General features: G+C 43.3%; 1 protein-coding gene across 1 annotated transcript; it reads right to left on the bottom strand.

Moving 5' to 3' along the window:
- Window positions 1-1,656: 1,656 nt before the first annotated feature.
- Window positions 1,657-16,378, bottom strand: COASY (Coenzyme A synthase). Its single transcript, XM_063137800.1, has 10 exons — window positions 16,336-16,378; window positions 13,382-14,049; window positions 11,368-11,582; window positions 9,854-9,985; window positions 9,073-9,262; window positions 8,189-8,253; window positions 7,351-7,435; window positions 5,418-5,515; window positions 2,251-2,397; window positions 1,657-2,143 (listed from the first exon to the last, which is right to left on the bottom strand). The coding sequence occupies exons 2-10, from the start codon at window positions 14,046-14,048 to the stop codon at window positions 2,096-2,098; spliced, it is 1,647 nt and encodes a 548-aa protein (XP_062993870.1). The 5' UTR covers window position 14,049; window positions 16,336-16,378; the 3' UTR covers window positions 1,657-2,095.
- Between the last annotated feature and the right edge of the window lie 1,203 nt (window positions 16,379-17,581).

The following is a 17,581-nucleotide window of genomic DNA, read 5'->3' as shown; positions in this document are numbered from 1 at the left end:
ATGGTTATTACTGCAACTGGAAAATAACCCTTCTCTCCATCACATGGTTCACCTTCTAGAATTGGATTCATTGCTCCCCTGCCACCAGATATGAATCATCCAGACCTCAGAAAGGTTAGATATCTGGCGCTTAGTGCTATGAAACTGACTTTCTCCACTCCCAAGATCTACCTTTGGTACCAAAGCTGAAGGAACCGGTGTCCTCCAGATATTTTGGACTACAATTCCCATAATTCCTGACTAGGAGTTTATGCTGGCTGGAGTTTATGGGGAGTTGTAGTTCAAAGCATCTGGAGGACACTGGGTCGTCTACTCTGGCTTGAGGTCTCGAGTCAATCATACAATCCCCCAGCAGTGCTTTGTGGACACTTCAGATATAAACGGGCTTAACACTTAATGGCTCCTACACCACTTCCAATCTTAAAGAAAGTTGGGAAATATTTGCTGAAGGAAACTTGCAGACTCTAACAGAAATCAGGCAATACCCCCATGAAACTACACTTCCCAGAGTTCAATGGGGCAAGCCATTGCAGTTCAACTGTCTTCAAACTAATGTATGGAGGGCAGATAGGCTGCCCTTGAATTTAATGTAGGTTTGCATCTCCTCATGCACTGAACACCTTCAGACAACAGCATTGCTTTTCCTCGAGAGCTAAAAAAACTATAATGTTTAAAGTTAATTGATTTTCAAAATAAAAATCAAATTGTGGTTTTTGAAATGTTGATTTCAAAAAAAGAAATTAAGGAATTGATAACGAATTTGCTGACTGCAGCAAGATTGATTGTAGCTAGGAACTGGAAGATTCAAGGGGAATATTCTATTGAAGAATGGTACAAAGAAGTATGGGATATAGCTATTAATGATAAATTGACTTGTAATATTAAATGGAGAAGAGGTATAGTTAAAACAAATGATTTTGAAGGAATTTGGAAACAGTTCCTAATATTTGTGTTTTCTAAGGGAAGTGGGAAACCACCAGTAGAAGAAAGTATGAGATTTTGGAATCAGGAATGAGATCCCGAGGTGGGGGGTGCACATATATGTTAAGTTGGTTATGTTATATAGAGATGATACTGATGTTATTCAACATTTATGTAGTATGTTGTTTTTGCTTTAATTGTACTGGTGTATGTTTAAGTATTGTAGAAAATAAAATATATATATATAAAAAAATGAAATGTTGATTTCAAATCTGAATTGAGGGATTTAAAAAAAATGATGTACTGAGTTATTGAATAAGATTTTAAGACAGCTGCATGTATTATTGTTGATTTGTACATTGTTAAATGTTGTAGTTTTTAATTTTTGTAAACCGCCCAGAGAACTTCGGCTATTGGGTGGTATAAAAATGCAATAAGTGAAATGAAATGAATGAATGATCACTCCAAACTCAGCGTGGTGAATTTGTCTTTGTTTCTGAAAAAACTGTATCCCCACATCACTAGGAGAACTGGTAAAATAAATAAATAAAATCTAATTGGACAACAGAATTCAAAGAAAATCAAGTTAGGTCTACTTTACGTTGTTATTCCAGCTCGAATTGCCAGCCCTTGATTTGTGCAAAAGTAAAAACCAGGTTGCCCACTCATTGTGGAGTAGCCCAAGATCCCCACCAGGTATATAAATGGCCATAACCATACACATACACAGAGGTGTCAAGAGATTTTGTCTTTATGTGTAATTTATGCACAGGCCATACAGTACAGAGTAGTGGGACTAAAGTAGAGCAGCCACTCCCCACCCTTCTAATCTTGTGTCTGTGTTCGTAAGTCGCGTTGCTGAAACAGCGGCCTCCATCGGAATCATGCAACCATCATTGGCTTCAGGTATGAAGAGCTGCTTCTTCCTGTGCAGCAGGGTCCCCCTGCTTCTCACCTTGTTCCTGGTTCTCCCTCAGCCTTTTGCAACAGGAAAAAGTTGAGTGAATCCAGCTCATTCCTCTCCCCAACACCACCAAGCAGTTTGGACTTCCTTTCCCATATCACCCTCATCTGTGGCCCATCGACAGGGTGGGGCCCATCCGGTGCACACTTCTCCGGACTGGCAGCACCAAGGGAGCAGAGTAAAGAAGTGATCCCATTTCAGTTCAAGTCTCTACTCATCTTTGAGGCGTTTCTGGAGCTGGGCCCAAGCTTTTTCTACCTGTAAAGAATGGGCAGATGATTATTCAACAAAGTCGACAGGGACTCAAGAGGCAGACTGTTTAAGAGACTTGTTGGAAGATGTTTGCAGCAGCTGCTGCCTCTTACCAGTTCACATGTAACCTCTGGCTCCCACATGGTGCAAAGAACCACGTGCGACTGCTTCACGGACTGGCTGTTGGACATTTGGTTTTGTAGACGCAACCGGGCAGCTTCTTCACTTAGGCCGTCTCTGGCTATGATACGTCTTATGGCCTGGGAGATACACAGAAGATCCAAACTAATTTGAAAGTTATATTTCACGGGGTTTACTCCAGGCTGATCCAAACATCACATTTTCCTATGTGGAAAGCACTTCTGTGAACACATATCTATTTCATTGCTATGTACAGGCATCAAAGCAGATGCATGCATAATCTTCAGATCTGAAAAAGCTAGATGACTTGAGGTTTGACTATTATCATGCACTCTAGGCTGGATGGCCCTTGATGACTATCCAGAAGCTTCAGTTAGTAAAGAACACAGCAGCAGCTTGTCTTTCTCCAGGGGTGGGTCACAGAGATGTCACTACGTCATCTGCACTAGCTCCTTCTCATCTCTCAGATGCAATTGAAGGGGCGTGTGCATGTGTCTATAAATGCTTTTTGACTTGCATCATTCCAAAGTGGTTTACATCAATTAAAAACATAATATAATTCAAACACAATGCACAAAGAGGTAAACAAAAGCAGCCATTTAAAATACTTCTTTAGTAGTTCCAACAGCAACAAAAAAGGCCCCCTCCCATGCTTTCAGTCTAAAAGCTTGGTAAAACGTATGCTAAAAAGTCTTTACCAGATGCCAAAAAGCCATTGACGAGGGGGCTAACCAGGCTTCCTGAGGTAGGAAATTCCACAATCTGGTATAACCCCCATCACAGTCAGCTGAACGTCTGGCTGCAGTGGGATGTGGAGCACAGACCCATAAAAAGTGCAGTGAGCGGGCAGGCTCACGAGGAAGTAGGCAGCCCTTCCAAGGCGTTAGGCTCTGACCTAAGAAGCTGTTAAGACCATCCTTCCGAATCCTGGTGCCCTCCAGATGTGCTAGACTGCAATTCCCATAAATCCCAACCAGCATAGTGTGGTTGGGAATTATGGGATTTGAAGACCAACAACATCTGGAGGGCACCAGGTTGGGGAAGGCTGCTTTAGGCCATGTTTTCTTCTCTACCATAAAGTGGGAGCACGTTTTTGACTGTATCATCAACGTATGATGTTTAAAAAGCAACCAGGTACTTAAGATCTGGACAGACACATTATTAGAGTTACAAGTCACTCTAGAATTGCAATTACTCTTGGTTTGGTCAGGCAATCTTCATTCAAGACTAAGGTCAGGAGAAACGGGTTATGCTGGTTTCCAGCAAAAGCCTGCTAGACATATCAAAGAATCGCCTCCTCCCCCACCGCAGAGAAGGCTTTCAAGTTTCAAAGGTGAACAGACTGCCTGAAGCATGTGAAGAGGGTGGAGAACAGGGGTACTTCCAGAGCAAGGGCTCCTAGTGCTACCTGCCAAAAGACATTGTGCACCTATTCCAGCTTTTCCTCCTGAACAGCTTTTTTTCCTGATAAGAAAAGAGATGGAAGAGTGATAGGAAGACACAGGAAGATTATAAATGGAAGATGACAGTATGTCGACAGCATTGAGCAGGGGGTTGGACTCGACGGCCTTGTAGGCCCCTTCCAACTCTGCTATTCTATGATTCTATGATACTATGGGCACCCTGTAAAATTCCATGAATGAGGCAGGATAATTGTAGGATAAAAGGCATGTTTGGAAGCACCCAATATCAGCATTGGATCTCATGACAAGTACATGTGCTAAACGCAGGGGTTCACTTTGCAACGGGGGAAAATGCCAATGGCTGCTGTCTGTATGCATTTGGAGAGAGGCTTTCTCAGTGGCCACCCCACAACCTTAGAGCCCCATTCCTCTAGAAGTCCATCAAAGTCCAAGCTGTAAAACTTTCCTCTTTGAGTTGGCATTCAATAGCCACAATTAAGAAAGCATGGGGTAAAATTAATTTAATCGGATCATTTTTGAATTCTGCTTTAAAGGCCGTTGCAAAATGGACTTACCTAATTCACCATCCCATTTTAAAACTGTGCATACACCCTCCCACAATGATTTTTGATGCAACCCTAAATTTTTAACCATTATTGCCCAAACTGAGCCCTTGGAAAAGGGTAGAACAATGATTGAATTAACTAAATAAAAACCAACATGCAAATGATCGCATGCACCAACAATTGCTTGATTTGGGTACTGTTGCTAAATGAAGCCTGTGGGTATAAACCAGGAGGCAAGGTCTTCTTTTTAGGGGGTACCACCTTTACAGAATGGCCTTCCCAAAGCGGTTTGCCAGGCCCTGACATTACACAAGTCTAGGTGCATGGCCAAGGCCTGGCTTTTTCAAAGAGTTTTCTGCTGATTGTGTATAATGTTTTAGACTGTCTGACAGCTAACTACAGTGCTATTATTTAGTTGTTTTATGATGACCTTTTGGTATATGATGCTGTTTTGCAAATTGCATTTTAATGCTTCTGTTGTATTCTGTAATGTTTGATATATTATGTTTTATCGATTTGAAAATATAAACCACTTTGGGTTTAAAGAAAAGTGAGAGAAACAGTATTACAGAAACATCATGATTTTATCTTTTTAACTGCTTTGGGATTTGTTTTTTAAAAAATGAAAAGCAGTACAGAATTGTTCTGAAATAAATAAATACGTACATACATGCACAGGCTGGCATTCAGACACACATATATGCAAAGAATTTCATATACATGTGCATCTGAAAGCAAGCCTGTGTATGTCACATGTCCATGCAATGAAAAATTAGCAGGTACGGTCACCATGTGGGAAAATCTAGACACAGTTTTCATGCTTTTCTCTTCATAGTAGTGCTTTCTGCATAAGAATCGGAAAATGTTTGGTGCAGGAAGGAACATATACATTTTTGAGATTTAAACAAGCTCTGCCTAGTCGAGGTTCCACTAGAATTCAAATGTCTAAACGTGCCAACTCCAACAAAAGAGAGCTTCAACAGAGAGCTTCGCCTATTGGGCGGTATAAAAATGTAATAAATAAATAAATAAATAAATAAATAAAATATATCATTACAGCCAATTTGTGCCTGCTACCTTTTTGGGCTCAAATACCATGCACTGAATGCTAAGAGAGAGACTTCAGGGAGATTTCAGATGCAGGAACTACACTGTAAAAATAGTACCTACCTCATCCTTGGGGATGATGGTTGTCCAGACCTCGTGCACCATGTCTGACCAGCCTGCCTCCAACAACATGGCTGCATCCAACACACACACGGCCTTTCCTGCAAATCAGGCATTAGTAGCTTTGAGAAATGTTTAATGGAAGAGGAAATTATTCCCTCCAAGGAGAGAAGGAAAACAGGACACTTTGGGCACATTTCACACAACCAATAAGCCAGGATTCCTGGATTATTTTGATTGAGCATCATGCTGGTGCTTCTGCCCATGCAAGTGGATAAGCAAACCAGAAATGTATAGCTAAGAACAGTGTTACATTTGAACTCAGGACCCTCATTTGTCGCTCCCAAATAAAACCAGGAGCTGTTGGGTTGTTTGGGAGCAAAAAGCAAGATCCTGTCTCGATAACACGATAAGCTATCCGTTTCTACTTTGTTTACCTGCTCGTGTGAGCAGAAGAAACAAAACAAAGGCAAACAGGCGTGCACCAGCACACTGCTTGCTCAAATAGTAAATGACAAGCCAAGAACACTGGCTTATCGTTATGTGTGAACATATTCATTGTCAGGTTAGCCCCTCTATATATTCCTTCACTCACAACTAAACTAGACGTCACATTAAATACATGGTTGCCGCCAAAAATGGCAGCCATGTTTTTAGCTTCCCCCATAACATTTAGTAGAACTCTCATCATGTCACGACTTCACGATGTTCTGCATTTCTTCACCTCTGCGGCACATAACTGTCTGTACCACCACACCCTCTTCTTTGTGTCTGGGCTGGCTCCTTGTTCATTCCCTGTATTAAATTCACATGTGTAGTCCTTCATTTTGAAGTCCACTCCTCTATCCCTGATTATATGTGCTCTCACCATTGGAATGAGCTCCCCAAAGCGGGGCATCGATATGCTTTCCTTAAAATGTTCCAGAAACAATGCAAGGCACATATTTGTCGAACTGTTTCGGGGTGTATTAGGGTTGCTTGGCAAAGGGCGGGGTCACCATCTCTAACTTGTTCTTTACAATTCAAAAGAAAAACCCATTGTTCATGAGCTTCCACAGCAAATCCTAGTAAGTCCCAAATTCACTTTGACAACATCGAAGAATTAAAAACAAACACACACTAAAGTAGATGTAGCTGAAAACAACAACATGCAGGTAATTTTAGTTTCGCAACAACGAGTTTGTATTCAGGATGTCTTGTCAACCCAACTTGTAGATATATACAGAAGCCCTATTCAGAAGTCACCCCTGGCTCGCAGGGCTAAGTCGTGGAAGGGAGTCACCTGGGCAGCCTCTGCTCCAACATCACTTCTCCCACTGGCTCAACCCCGCCCAACCTTTGCACATTCAGCAAAGGTGTGCCAGGAGATAGTGGACGTTGTGGGGTGGGATCAGAGCATATGGCTTTCCCCCTCCATGCATTAACCCTACTGAAAAGGACTAGTATGTACTCTATGGACTCATCTGCACCAAGCAGGATATAGCACTATGAAAGCGGTATAAGGTATGTGTCAATGGGCCCTAACAGTTGTCAGTGCACTAAGATACTGCTATAAAGCAGTAATGTGGCTCCTACCTTTTATATACCACTTTCATACTGCAATATCCTGTTTGGCCTATATTTATGCAGCTATTTTAATACTGTACATGTCCAAATTAACTGAGGGTAGTATTCAGACATACATTCCATCTCTATAACTGCTGCCTGCACAGCACCCGCCCCATGTTATTGACCCTGTATAAATGATAGGCCATGGTTGATCACTGCATAGTGAGGGATGTTGCTTTGGTGGCTGGGCTCTGCGTTACGCAAATGTCTTTGGAGAAGCTCTTGTAGGTGACCAACGCATGTGTCTGAAAAAGATCAGACTGCAGCCCCTTCAGGCACCCATTGCTCTCACCCACAATTCTCACCAGGGTCCAAAGCCCCTCCTCACCCTGTGCTGCCGCCTGGTCTATCTTTTCTTTTGCTAGTCGAGCCATCACTGGCCACATGATGTTGTTGAGACGTTTCAACTGCTCCTGGTGGAAGGAAATGAAAGACACTTGAAATGAACATTTTCATGGTGACGCACAGCTGCTGGTCAGCAAAAGAAATGGGTGATTGCCAAGATTTGGCACCAGCCCAAGTAGGCTGAATCAAAACACACACCGGTGCGCGGAACAAAAGTTTTGGCCAAGGGGTCACTGGGCTGTAGTCCACTACAAAGGGGGAAGCGTAGCCCAGTGGCAGGGCTGTCTTAAGATATTTTGCTGCCTGAGGCAGAGCAGCAAATGCCATTCCCCCAACCCAAGACCAGCCAAATTATTTTGTCACCTGAGGCAACGCCCCCCCCCCATCCCCACAAGTATCTCTTCCTTTTCCCTGGCAGTAAAAATATAACAGTAATGCAATAAATGACAATTTGCTGCCATTTCATGAGCACCAAAATCTGTTGCCACTTCACTCTGCTTAATAGTAGGCCTGGTCCTGTGTCCCAGCATGCACTACTTCTAAGTAGTACAGCTCCCAGGTGAAAGGTCACGCTGTACTTACTGTACAGTGAGAGATTGTCCTTGCATGCACTGCTCCCCATGCAGCAACTTCCACCCACCCACCCACTCACAGAAGAAGCATACTGAGAAAGAGGTGAAAGGGCTGTGTTAATTTTGTAGAACAAGCAGGCAAAACAGCGTCAGAGGCACAAAGGTGAACAAAACAAATGATGGCCAGTTGGAAGGGGAGGGATGTGAAGGCCGAAGTTAAATATTGACTCCACACTCGGGCCGCTTTACCTGGTCTGCAAATACTTTGGCCCCCAAGGACCGTCTGTTGATGGTTCCATCTTCTTTCAAAATTTCTGCAAAGATGAGTAGAACGATATAGCTCTGCATTCAGCATAACAAAACATTTGCTGAAAACCCCCAGAGGGAAATCTACACAACTTTCCCTCATCAGTGGACAAGAGATCCTTCAAACACCATGTCCCTTTCCAAGTCAGGTGGGGCTCTATTCCCTTCCCTATTCCCAGATCTCAGCCAATCCGACTGTATCCCACTGCTGTTACTGAGGTGGAAAACTTGCTGCAAGGTAATCCTTTTTGCTCATGACTCCTAACACAGTTACAAAAGGAAGCTACTATGACAAGCTGCCCCTTGTGAAAAAAAAACTGAGAAACGAGTGGCATTTAGGATGTGGTAGCTTGTGATCTTAGCACATGGGTGCACATTCACAGAATCACTTTAGCACCCAAAGGCAGAGGAGAAAAGCAACAGACACATTGTCAGATGACTCTTCCAGCTCAGAAATGAGTCGTATTTTCTCTGGATCCCATACAGCAACTAACATTTCACATATATTAAATAGTAGCCTTATACGTATAGTAAGTTATAAAATCCAGTTTCGCCCTTAGCCTATCTGTGTTTCCCCCCACTCAGGCAAGCTTTATAACTACTCTGGGTAAACTGTCAGTAGAATGTTCATGAACAGTGTAGCTTTTGTAAGATAAGAGAAAACTATGTGTGTTTCAAGAGGCAAAAGCAACATGGCTAAGAGCTAGAGAGCCAAGATGACAAAGAAGCCAAAGATTGTTTTGGCAAAATTCCTGATGCACCTCCCATGCAACTTCGTTATGGGCCACACTGACTTTAAATATTGCTCCCCCAGAAGTCAGAAATACCTGCTCCAAATGTTTCTACCACTTGTTCATACACAGGACCTCCTGGTACATAGATGTTGTGTCCTAGACTGTCCATATCCAAATGGAAGGCACCAAGATGAACCAAATGTTGCGCCACAGAGGTCTTGCCACTACCAGATCCCCCAGTCAGCCCAATAATGTAGGGGTAGGGAGGAAGAGATGGATCTTTCTGGGGGAAGGAGAAACACAGAGTTGTTTGGGGACAGAGACCCAGTGACGCACATGCTGTTTTGTTACGCATTCTAAGACCACCCCCCACAGTTCTGACAGCAGTGCCCTTCAGTGGCATAGCTGCCATGTTTGGGTGGATTCAGCACTGCTGTAATATTGAAAGGCTTACTGCCATGTGAACTTCTGCCTGTGTTTATTTAGATATATGTCCCCAATCCTCCACGTTATACCCTGTGAGTTATTCTCTATTTCCAGAGTGTTTCGCTTTGGTAACTAAAGTATCATACTAACTGGTATGCCATGCACAAAGCTAGTTGCAATTAGGGTCTTATAGGCTGACGATTGGAATTTGTCACTTGCTCTATGCATCACCTCTCCTCTCCTGTTCCTATACCCAGTTACCTAGCTGCATTCCTATACACATTTACCTAGGAGCAAGTCCCATTGAACTCATTGGAGCTTAGTTCTGAGTAGACAAGCATAAGATTGCACTGTAAGCCTGCTTGTGAGAGCCACCCATTTTGACAAACACACACCAAATCCATACAAGACATAATCTACAAAGCAATTGCTACAGAACATTAGTTACCCGTGGGGAACGCAGCAGAGTCCCAAGCAGCCTGTACCGCTGGCTAGAGGAGCTGATCTTCTCTTCCTCGTTCCTGTCATGCTGGGGGTCGACGGCCAGCTTGATTTTGTGGACAGCCAGCTCAGACAGACTCTGAGGTAGTGAAGAAAGAACAGCAAAATGGCATGAAGCCGGATTGCCTTTTTCACTCCGGCCATGGGGGTGATTCCGCCGCTCCCTAAGAACACTTGTAGAACATGAGTGTGACCTTGAATGAATAAGTTTAGGTGCAGAAGAAGAATCCTTCTGCATTTAAATTTATTCATATTAGATCACACTTACATAATACACATTGGATTGTTCCGCAGTTCAAGCTCATCCAGTGAGCTTCACCACTGAGTGGAGATTTGAACCTGGGTCTTACCAGTCCTGGTCTGAGAAATACGCCACTAAACCACACTGGCTCTCCCCAGTGATTGGGGACTAGCTTCTCTGCCCTGACTGCACAAATGAAAAAATATAAATTAAATCTGATGGCCTGATATGTCTAGGCATGCATAATAAGAGAAGAAAATGTTTACATCAAAGCTCCCCAAAGGCCTGCAATCTGCATAACTAGTCCTTGTTATGCAGCCTTGAATGCGCACCCTAAGGAAAGGTGAACTAAGCCTTTCCGACAGAAAGAGAACGACTTCTTTGCCCATCGTATTGTTAACCTTATATTAAGGTTAACACTGCCACACTTCCCTGCAGTGGCCACAAGAATGCAGAGATTTTCAAGAATGAACTACAAGAGCACCGCCTGTTGGTGACTACTAAATTTGATAGTCAGAAACACAATTTCCCTGTTCAGGGAGGATCTATAGCCAACTGCCAACACAGATGGCTGTTGCTATTACTTCCTCTGTTTGAATGTTTTGAATCAGAGCAGAAAAAGACCAAAAAGCCATCTTGTCCAACCTTGGAAGGATTATCTATGATCATAGTTTGTATTACAGTGTACTACAAGCACAGAGTAGGCGTGCTGCACTTTCCCAAGAAAGTGAGGCAATCTGCTCACTGAAGGATGGAAATGAAACACCTCCTAGGATCTAGCCTCTTGGATTTGGGGACAAAATTACAAATATGGCAATATTTGTGCACAGGTACTTTGTGGCGAATGTGGAGTCACTGCTGATAAACAAGATGCTATTCCACTTCACCCAGCAGAGTTCTTCTGCCTCAAGTGCAAATTATATCAGAGCAAAGGTCATTGCAATGTTCTGTATTAAAAAAATACCAACACTGTCGGAGCTGGGATGACTGAGGGATTATGCATTAGGAATTGGGGGGGGGGGCATAATAAGTTCATGGAACTCATTGCCACAAGATGCTGTAATGTCTGCTAGCAAGAATGGCTTTCAAAAAGGGCATATACACATGGAGGATCTCTGTATTGGAGGCAATCTATCACAATTACATTTCTTGACAAACTGAAGAATCTGAAAAGGAACTGCTTTCAGTAAGTGGGGGGAGGGGGCTCACAGCACACTTACGTTTTCCATCCTCCTCTTGTTGACAGCCAGACCGCCCTTGAGGGTCTCCTCACTGACTACAATGCACTTCAGGTCGGAGTCAGTGATAGATGGGCCAAAGTGGTCAAACAAGGGGACGATTTCGTAGCGCAAGGAGGGCTTGATGTCCACCAGGAACTCGCTGAGTTGAGTCACACGTTGCTCAAAGGGCAGGATCAGCTCCTTCAGCACCTTATCTGCAGGTGGTGGAGGAAGCAAGAAAATATGTGATATTTTCAGGAATGTAAAAAGAGCCCTCCAAACTCTCCCACACAGACTCCTGAGAGATGAAGCCCTGCCCTGATGATACCCTGTCAAGAAGCAAATGCACTGTGCTGAAAAGCTGTCACACTGTCAGCTGAATGTCAAGAGAAAGATGTATTGTAAAAAAAAAGCACAGGCAACTAACCCAGGGTTTGTGAATAAGCATGGTTCCTTTGTCAAATCTGGTCACACAACCCAACAATTTGCAAATCAAGATTTACCCATTCCATTTACTTCCTGAATTCACAGTTCTCTCCATCACAAAGGCTCATGGCCCATAACAATCTGCTACATGCGTAAGTTCACCTTCCATTCCAAAGAAACAAACTTTCCAAGCAGTCCAGGGTGGGAGGGAAGGATGGAAAGCAAGGTAGCAGTAGGCATCCATAATAGGGAGGAGCTGGGAGATGTTTGGTTCGCCTTTATCACTCTCATTGGCTTTTCAAAATAACCTCCACATACAGAGAGACACCAAATAATCTAGCTGTCAACAGCCAATGTAGGCACTGCAGGCAGGAGGAAGCTATTGCATCAACTGGCCTGAAGAAAAGGATATATTGTCCATCATAAAGATATACAGCACCAGACATATTTTTGAGCCCAATAAGACTGCCATATTATTATGTCTCTGGTTCTATGTAAGAGGCATCCAACCGAAAGCAGTGAGGGACTGGGGGGGTGAGGGGTGGGGTCCCAGGAGCCTGGCTGCCTAGAAACATAAACTTTTTTAGCCCTCTCCAGAGCTGTTTGCATGTTGGACTCAAAGCCCAGGAATTTTTCAAACCAGAGTAAATACAGGTATCTCTAGGGTGATATACAGAAAGATCTGAGGCTGCAATCCTACACATGTTTACCTGGGAGTAAGCCCCATTGAATTCAATAGGGCTTACTTTACATGCAAAGGATACTCTGTAAGTGAGCTCTATCGTGGCTCCCACTTACAGCTCTCCAGCTACCGCTCGCACACTCCATGTCACACGCATACAAAGGCAGTAAACAAAGAAGAACCAAAGTGTAAGGTTTTGGCAATGACTTTGGCAATATCCTGCTTTCTTCTTTGCCTGTCCCATCTTTTCCTGTGTGTAGAAGAGATGTTGGGAAAGGCAGCTTAAATAAAATCTTGCTGGGGACCCAGCAGTTTACCTCTATGGTATAGTATCATAGCTTAGGTCCCAGTATCAAACCTTGGCATTGCTGGTTTAAAAAGGATCAGGTAACGGCTGATGGGAAAGACCTCTCTCTGCCTAAGATACCCAGAGTGCCACTGCCAGTCAGAGACAATACTTTTCTAGATGGACAAATAGTCTGGCCTAGTATAAGGCAGCTTCCCATCTACTTCTGCCAGTGCCTGTTTCCTGCAGCAGGGGGAGACAGGTGTGAGAAATGGACAGAGCTCTTTGCGTTCTGGTTTCATTAATATTTTTCTACCCTGCCCCCATTTAGACCTGCCTGTCATTCCTCCCACATCCATCCAGACTTGGAGTTTTGGGCAGAAGGGCAATCAACATCTGCAAAACCTACGGAAATAGATCTGTAAAGACATTAGAAGCTTTAGGAACCTAACCTCTATCCCCTCTCCAGGATATTCTAGCCCCAATTCCAATCACAGAATAGATAATTCCACAATGAAGAATCTGGAGCATTTTTAAGTGTTCCTCTAAATGTCCCTAATTTCTCAAAATGGCTTTGCGGGAGCTTGGAGAAAGGGCAGACATGGTTCAAAGGGACCCACTTTCCAGAAGATCTTTGTCAGAGACGCCCACTAGAAGCCGATTTTCTGCCAGCATACAGCTCACGCTCAGAAGGATCTTGTGACCGTTGTGAAGTCTATCAAAAGTGCCGCCCACGACGACATCACTGTAGCTCTGCAACGGCTCCTCAGTCATGTTGATCTCATGCTGTGGAGATAGCTCCCCATCACTGACATCTAGCTCATACTCAGGGTACAACAAAACAGAGATGAGATTGGGGCGACAGCTATAGCAGCTGGTCGCATAGCGCTCCAGACGCTGCTTGACTGGGTTGGACTGCCCTCCATCTCCAGTTTCAAAGTCAGTGAGCACCACCTCAGGTGGCTGGGAGAGGTTTTGCACAGATCCAAGTGCTGGAGGAGCAGCTCCCTGGTTGAGGATGTTGGTGAGCAGCACCCGGACATCAAGGTGGTGATGGATGCCAGCATCAGCATACAGCTTGCTGATAAGGGTGTACACTTCAGACGTAGCAGGGACATAGGTGGAACGGGGCTGCGTGGAGCCTGTCAGGCTGAGTCCTGGCTGAAGATGGATATAGAGGGTGTCTTGTACCAGCCGGGCAGCTGAGGCGAGAATGGGCACCAGGCGCAGGGAAAGGGCTGACAGTGGTGATGTCAGAACCAGCAGGCCTGAGCGGAAAACCGACATGCTGTCCAGCAGGAACACACACACAGGCAGGGAGGGTGGAGCAAAAGGAGAGAGAAGCAAAGGTAAGTGGGAGGCAGCAAGTTACACACAGGGAGACCATGCAACAATCCTATCATTGCCCCAACCACAAATGACAAACCAGATCCTAAACTATAGGAAGTACTTTTCCATCAGCAGGACTAGATTGGAATCCCCACGTTTAAATCCCCATTTAGCTGTTTAGCTCACTAGTGTCTGGCAAGTCACTTTCTCTCAGCCTAACTTAACACACAAGGTTGTTGTGAAGCTACAATATTTTTCTGAGCTTGTTGGAGGAAAGGTGGAATATGTAATAAATAATATTTACACATACACACACTTGCCTACCAAGAAGGTAAAAATCTGTTCTTCTCCCCTTCTGTGTTGTTTTTCTCCTTTTGCTTATTTTTAACCTCTGTATTTAACATTAGTTAAAAAGCAATTTGGCATGTGCAAATGAATAACAGCCAGCATTTCTTCCCTTCTTCCTCTGTATGTTTTTAACTCTCGGCTGGCTGTGAGGAAAGTGGTGAATGAAAGAGAAGTGGAGAGAGAGGTTGTGTGTTATAAAATAAGCTGCCTCCTCTTCCCACAACTCCACATTCCTAGGTGCTAAATCTCAGAAGCAGTGTTGCAAGAGTCTGCTGACTATGCAGCATTTCTTCTTCCAACTTTCTAATCAAAGAGGGCTACATACTGTTTCTCAAGACAAGTGTAAGGAACATAGTTTGCTTTCATTTATTTATTCATACATACATTAGATGTGCAGCCCAATCCCATGTTTATTTACTTGGAAGTAAGAGCCACTGTGCATTTATTTATGTAAAACTTTTATTCCTTGCCTTCCTACCAGTAGTTACCCCCACAAAGCAGCTAAGTCCAATGGGGTTACTCCCAAGTAATTGCATACAGGATTGCAGCCATAACATTATAATTAAGATTCCAATGGACATGCCAAAGAAAAATACACTATTCAGATACTGTTAGTGCTAAATTCCTCAGTGTCTTAGAATATATAATGCTACTGCATTGTGTGACATTTACTAGTTCCCATCTACTACTGGTTCCAACAATAGGATTTTAACATTCCATTTTTAACTGGATCACATATCACGTCTTTGCTAACTGGATATTACTCTTCTCAGACTGTACCTTCCTCCCAAACAAATTATAAAACTATATCTCTACCTATATATCTATCATCTTCCCTGTCTACTTCATTTCTCTGAAAAAGCCTCCATTTACCTAGGAGTAAACCTCCTTGAATTCAGTGGCACTTCCTTTTGAGTAAATGAGCACAGGGTAGTTCTGTTATTTATTTGTATCACCTTGACAAAGTAGAACCTAGCATTAGTTGCAGATCATTAATTTTGTTTCTAAAAATCTTTTGTACGTTACAGCAGCTTTGAGTTTGAATAAACAAAACAGTATATACTAGTAGTAATTTGTTTGTTTATTACATTTCTATACTGCCTAATAGCTGAAGGTTTCTGGGCAGTCCACAGAATTATAATTTTCATGCTGCAACAGTAATGACAATAACACTAATACTTTCACACTGCAGCATATATATTGCATCAATGTATTTATTACAATTTTGGACCCATCCTTTTTTCCACAGGGCTCAAGATCACACATGTTATTCTCCTCATTTTATTCACACAAGAATCTATAAAGTCAGTCAGGCTGAAAGATATTATTATTATTATTTGCATTTTTATACCGCCCAATAGCCGAAGCTCCCTGGGTGGTCCCAGATAGCGACGGGCCCAAAAATCACTGAGCCAGCTTCACAGCTGAATGAAGATTTGAACCGGTATCGGCCTGGTCACAGTCCAACACATTGGGACTCTATTGTCCTGGCTCCCAACCCCACAGATCTTCCTCTCGTCCTTCACTTCCTCTAACCTGCATATTCGCTCTTCACGCCACCATAGATTTTGTTTCTCCTGGCTCTGATATCTAAATTTCGGGACATGCATTTTCTTCGTTGCTTGCCTGCTTTATTCTCTTTAAACCCCCAATTGGATTAACGCTGGTGGGAGAATGCGCTGCTTTTGCATATGTGTTCTAGCCTAAGCAATGGGCGACCTGTCAATTAACACAGGCTCCGTCTCTGCAACGTAGGGGGCTGGGCAGCGATGGCTTCCCTGCCCCACGGGGCTCGCCCCCTATTCCTCCCCCCCGTCCCACGACTCTGCAACAGCAGCCCCGCCCTCCAGGTTCCCCCCCAGGCAAGGGGAAAAGAGCGAACCGCTCCCTCACCTACCTGCTGGGCAGCCCCAGCTGAGGCGTCGCGTAACCCGGAAGCGCTTCTAGCCGAAGCGGAAGTGCTTCCTCACTGACAGCGGCGACGAAGGTAAAACAGCAACATAAAATTGCACTCTTTTTTTTAAAAAAAACCATTCTTTCGGGATAGGTTAGATTGCCTTTATTTTATTTTAAGTAAAGCGTCAAAATTTTTTAAATCCCCACAAGCCTCAAGGGGAGGTGTGGAGGCAGGGTCAAGTGGGAGGGGCTTAGCTTTAGTGGGAGGAGCTGTCTGGGACAGCTGTGATTCTAATGGGGAGGAGTCATGCAAGACAAAAGGAATGTGGGTGGAGCTAAGGGGTTAAGACTTAAGATCAGGGGAGTCAGTGGGTCTTTTGATGAGTAAGAGAAGAAGGAATAATAGGATTATTGTGGGTAGGAAGGAAGGGCTAAAGAGTTGAGCGGGTATGGTTTATTGTAAAATAAATAATGAACATAATTTAAATTTTTACCATCAATAGGTGTTATCCTTCTAGCCAGATGCTCACCATAGCAGGAAGATACAAAGCTAGAAAAATGTGAGAGAGATCACTTTAGGCAGGTTTGGATTTTAATGCAGCTATTACTGATTCTTGTTTGGAATTAAGACAAAAGGGTGTGAGTATCACACAGAGCAGTTAACATACCGGGCTGCTGAATGCTCCCTGGAGACTTTTGTCTGATACTCACACCCTTTTGTCTTAATTCCAAACAAGAAGCAGTAATCTATGTTTAGTCCTTTTGCCCCTGTTTGTATATTATATAACATGTCTTTTCTGTATATTGTATTTTAGCATTGGCCACTGATGAAGACCCTGTGTTGAAACGCATTTGGCCTTTTAATTTCACATTGTTCCTGTTAGATATTTGTTCTTGTGCAATTTGAGGTTGCACTTTTAAAGCAATATTGTTCACCTTTATTTTATTGTTGTGCATTAAATATTATTGTTCTATTGTGTGTGTGTGTATATATGTCCTTAACTTTTTGTTTGGTAATATATGGTTGTTTGTTAAGGACTTCACCTTTTCTTGGGTGTGCCAGGGTAACTGACAGACCTTTCTTATTCTGGCAAGTAAGTGATGGAGGCGGTAACAAGGCTTTCAAACTTTACTATTGTTTGTGAAACCTTAGCATAGCAGAGGAAGTCAGAGGAAAATAATCAAGCAGAGGCTGGATACTTTTCCTTTTCTTTAATGGGGTTCCTACTTATAAACGGTAACATTTC

This window comes from Elgaria multicarinata, chromosome 11, assembly GCF_023053635.1.
Source record: "Elgaria multicarinata webbii isolate HBS135686 ecotype San Diego chromosome 11, rElgMul1.1.pri, whole genome shotgun sequence".
Lineage (NCBI taxonomy): Eukaryota > Metazoa > Chordata > Lepidosauria > Squamata > Anguidae > Elgaria > Elgaria multicarinata.
Note: the sequence above shows the minus strand (reverse complement) of the source record. Positions and strands in the feature narration are given on the sequence as shown.

What these genes read in the sequence shown, in the direction of transcription:
- COASY (XM_063137800.1), bottom strand. Translation starts at nt 14,048, where the DNA reads ATGTCGGTTTTCCGCTCAGGCCTGCTGGTTCTGACATCACCACTGTCA. An exon ending in TGACAAAGATCTTCTGGAAA is followed by an intron (nt 11,583 to 13,381) that starts GTGGGTCCCTTT and finishes CACCACCTGCAG; the next exon opens with ATAAGGTGCTGAAGGAGCTG. An exon ending in CCAAAGTATTTGCAGACCAG is followed by an intron (nt 7,436 to 8,188) that starts GTAAAGCGGCCC and finishes TCCTTCCACCAG; the next exon opens with GAGCAGTTGAAACGTCTCAA.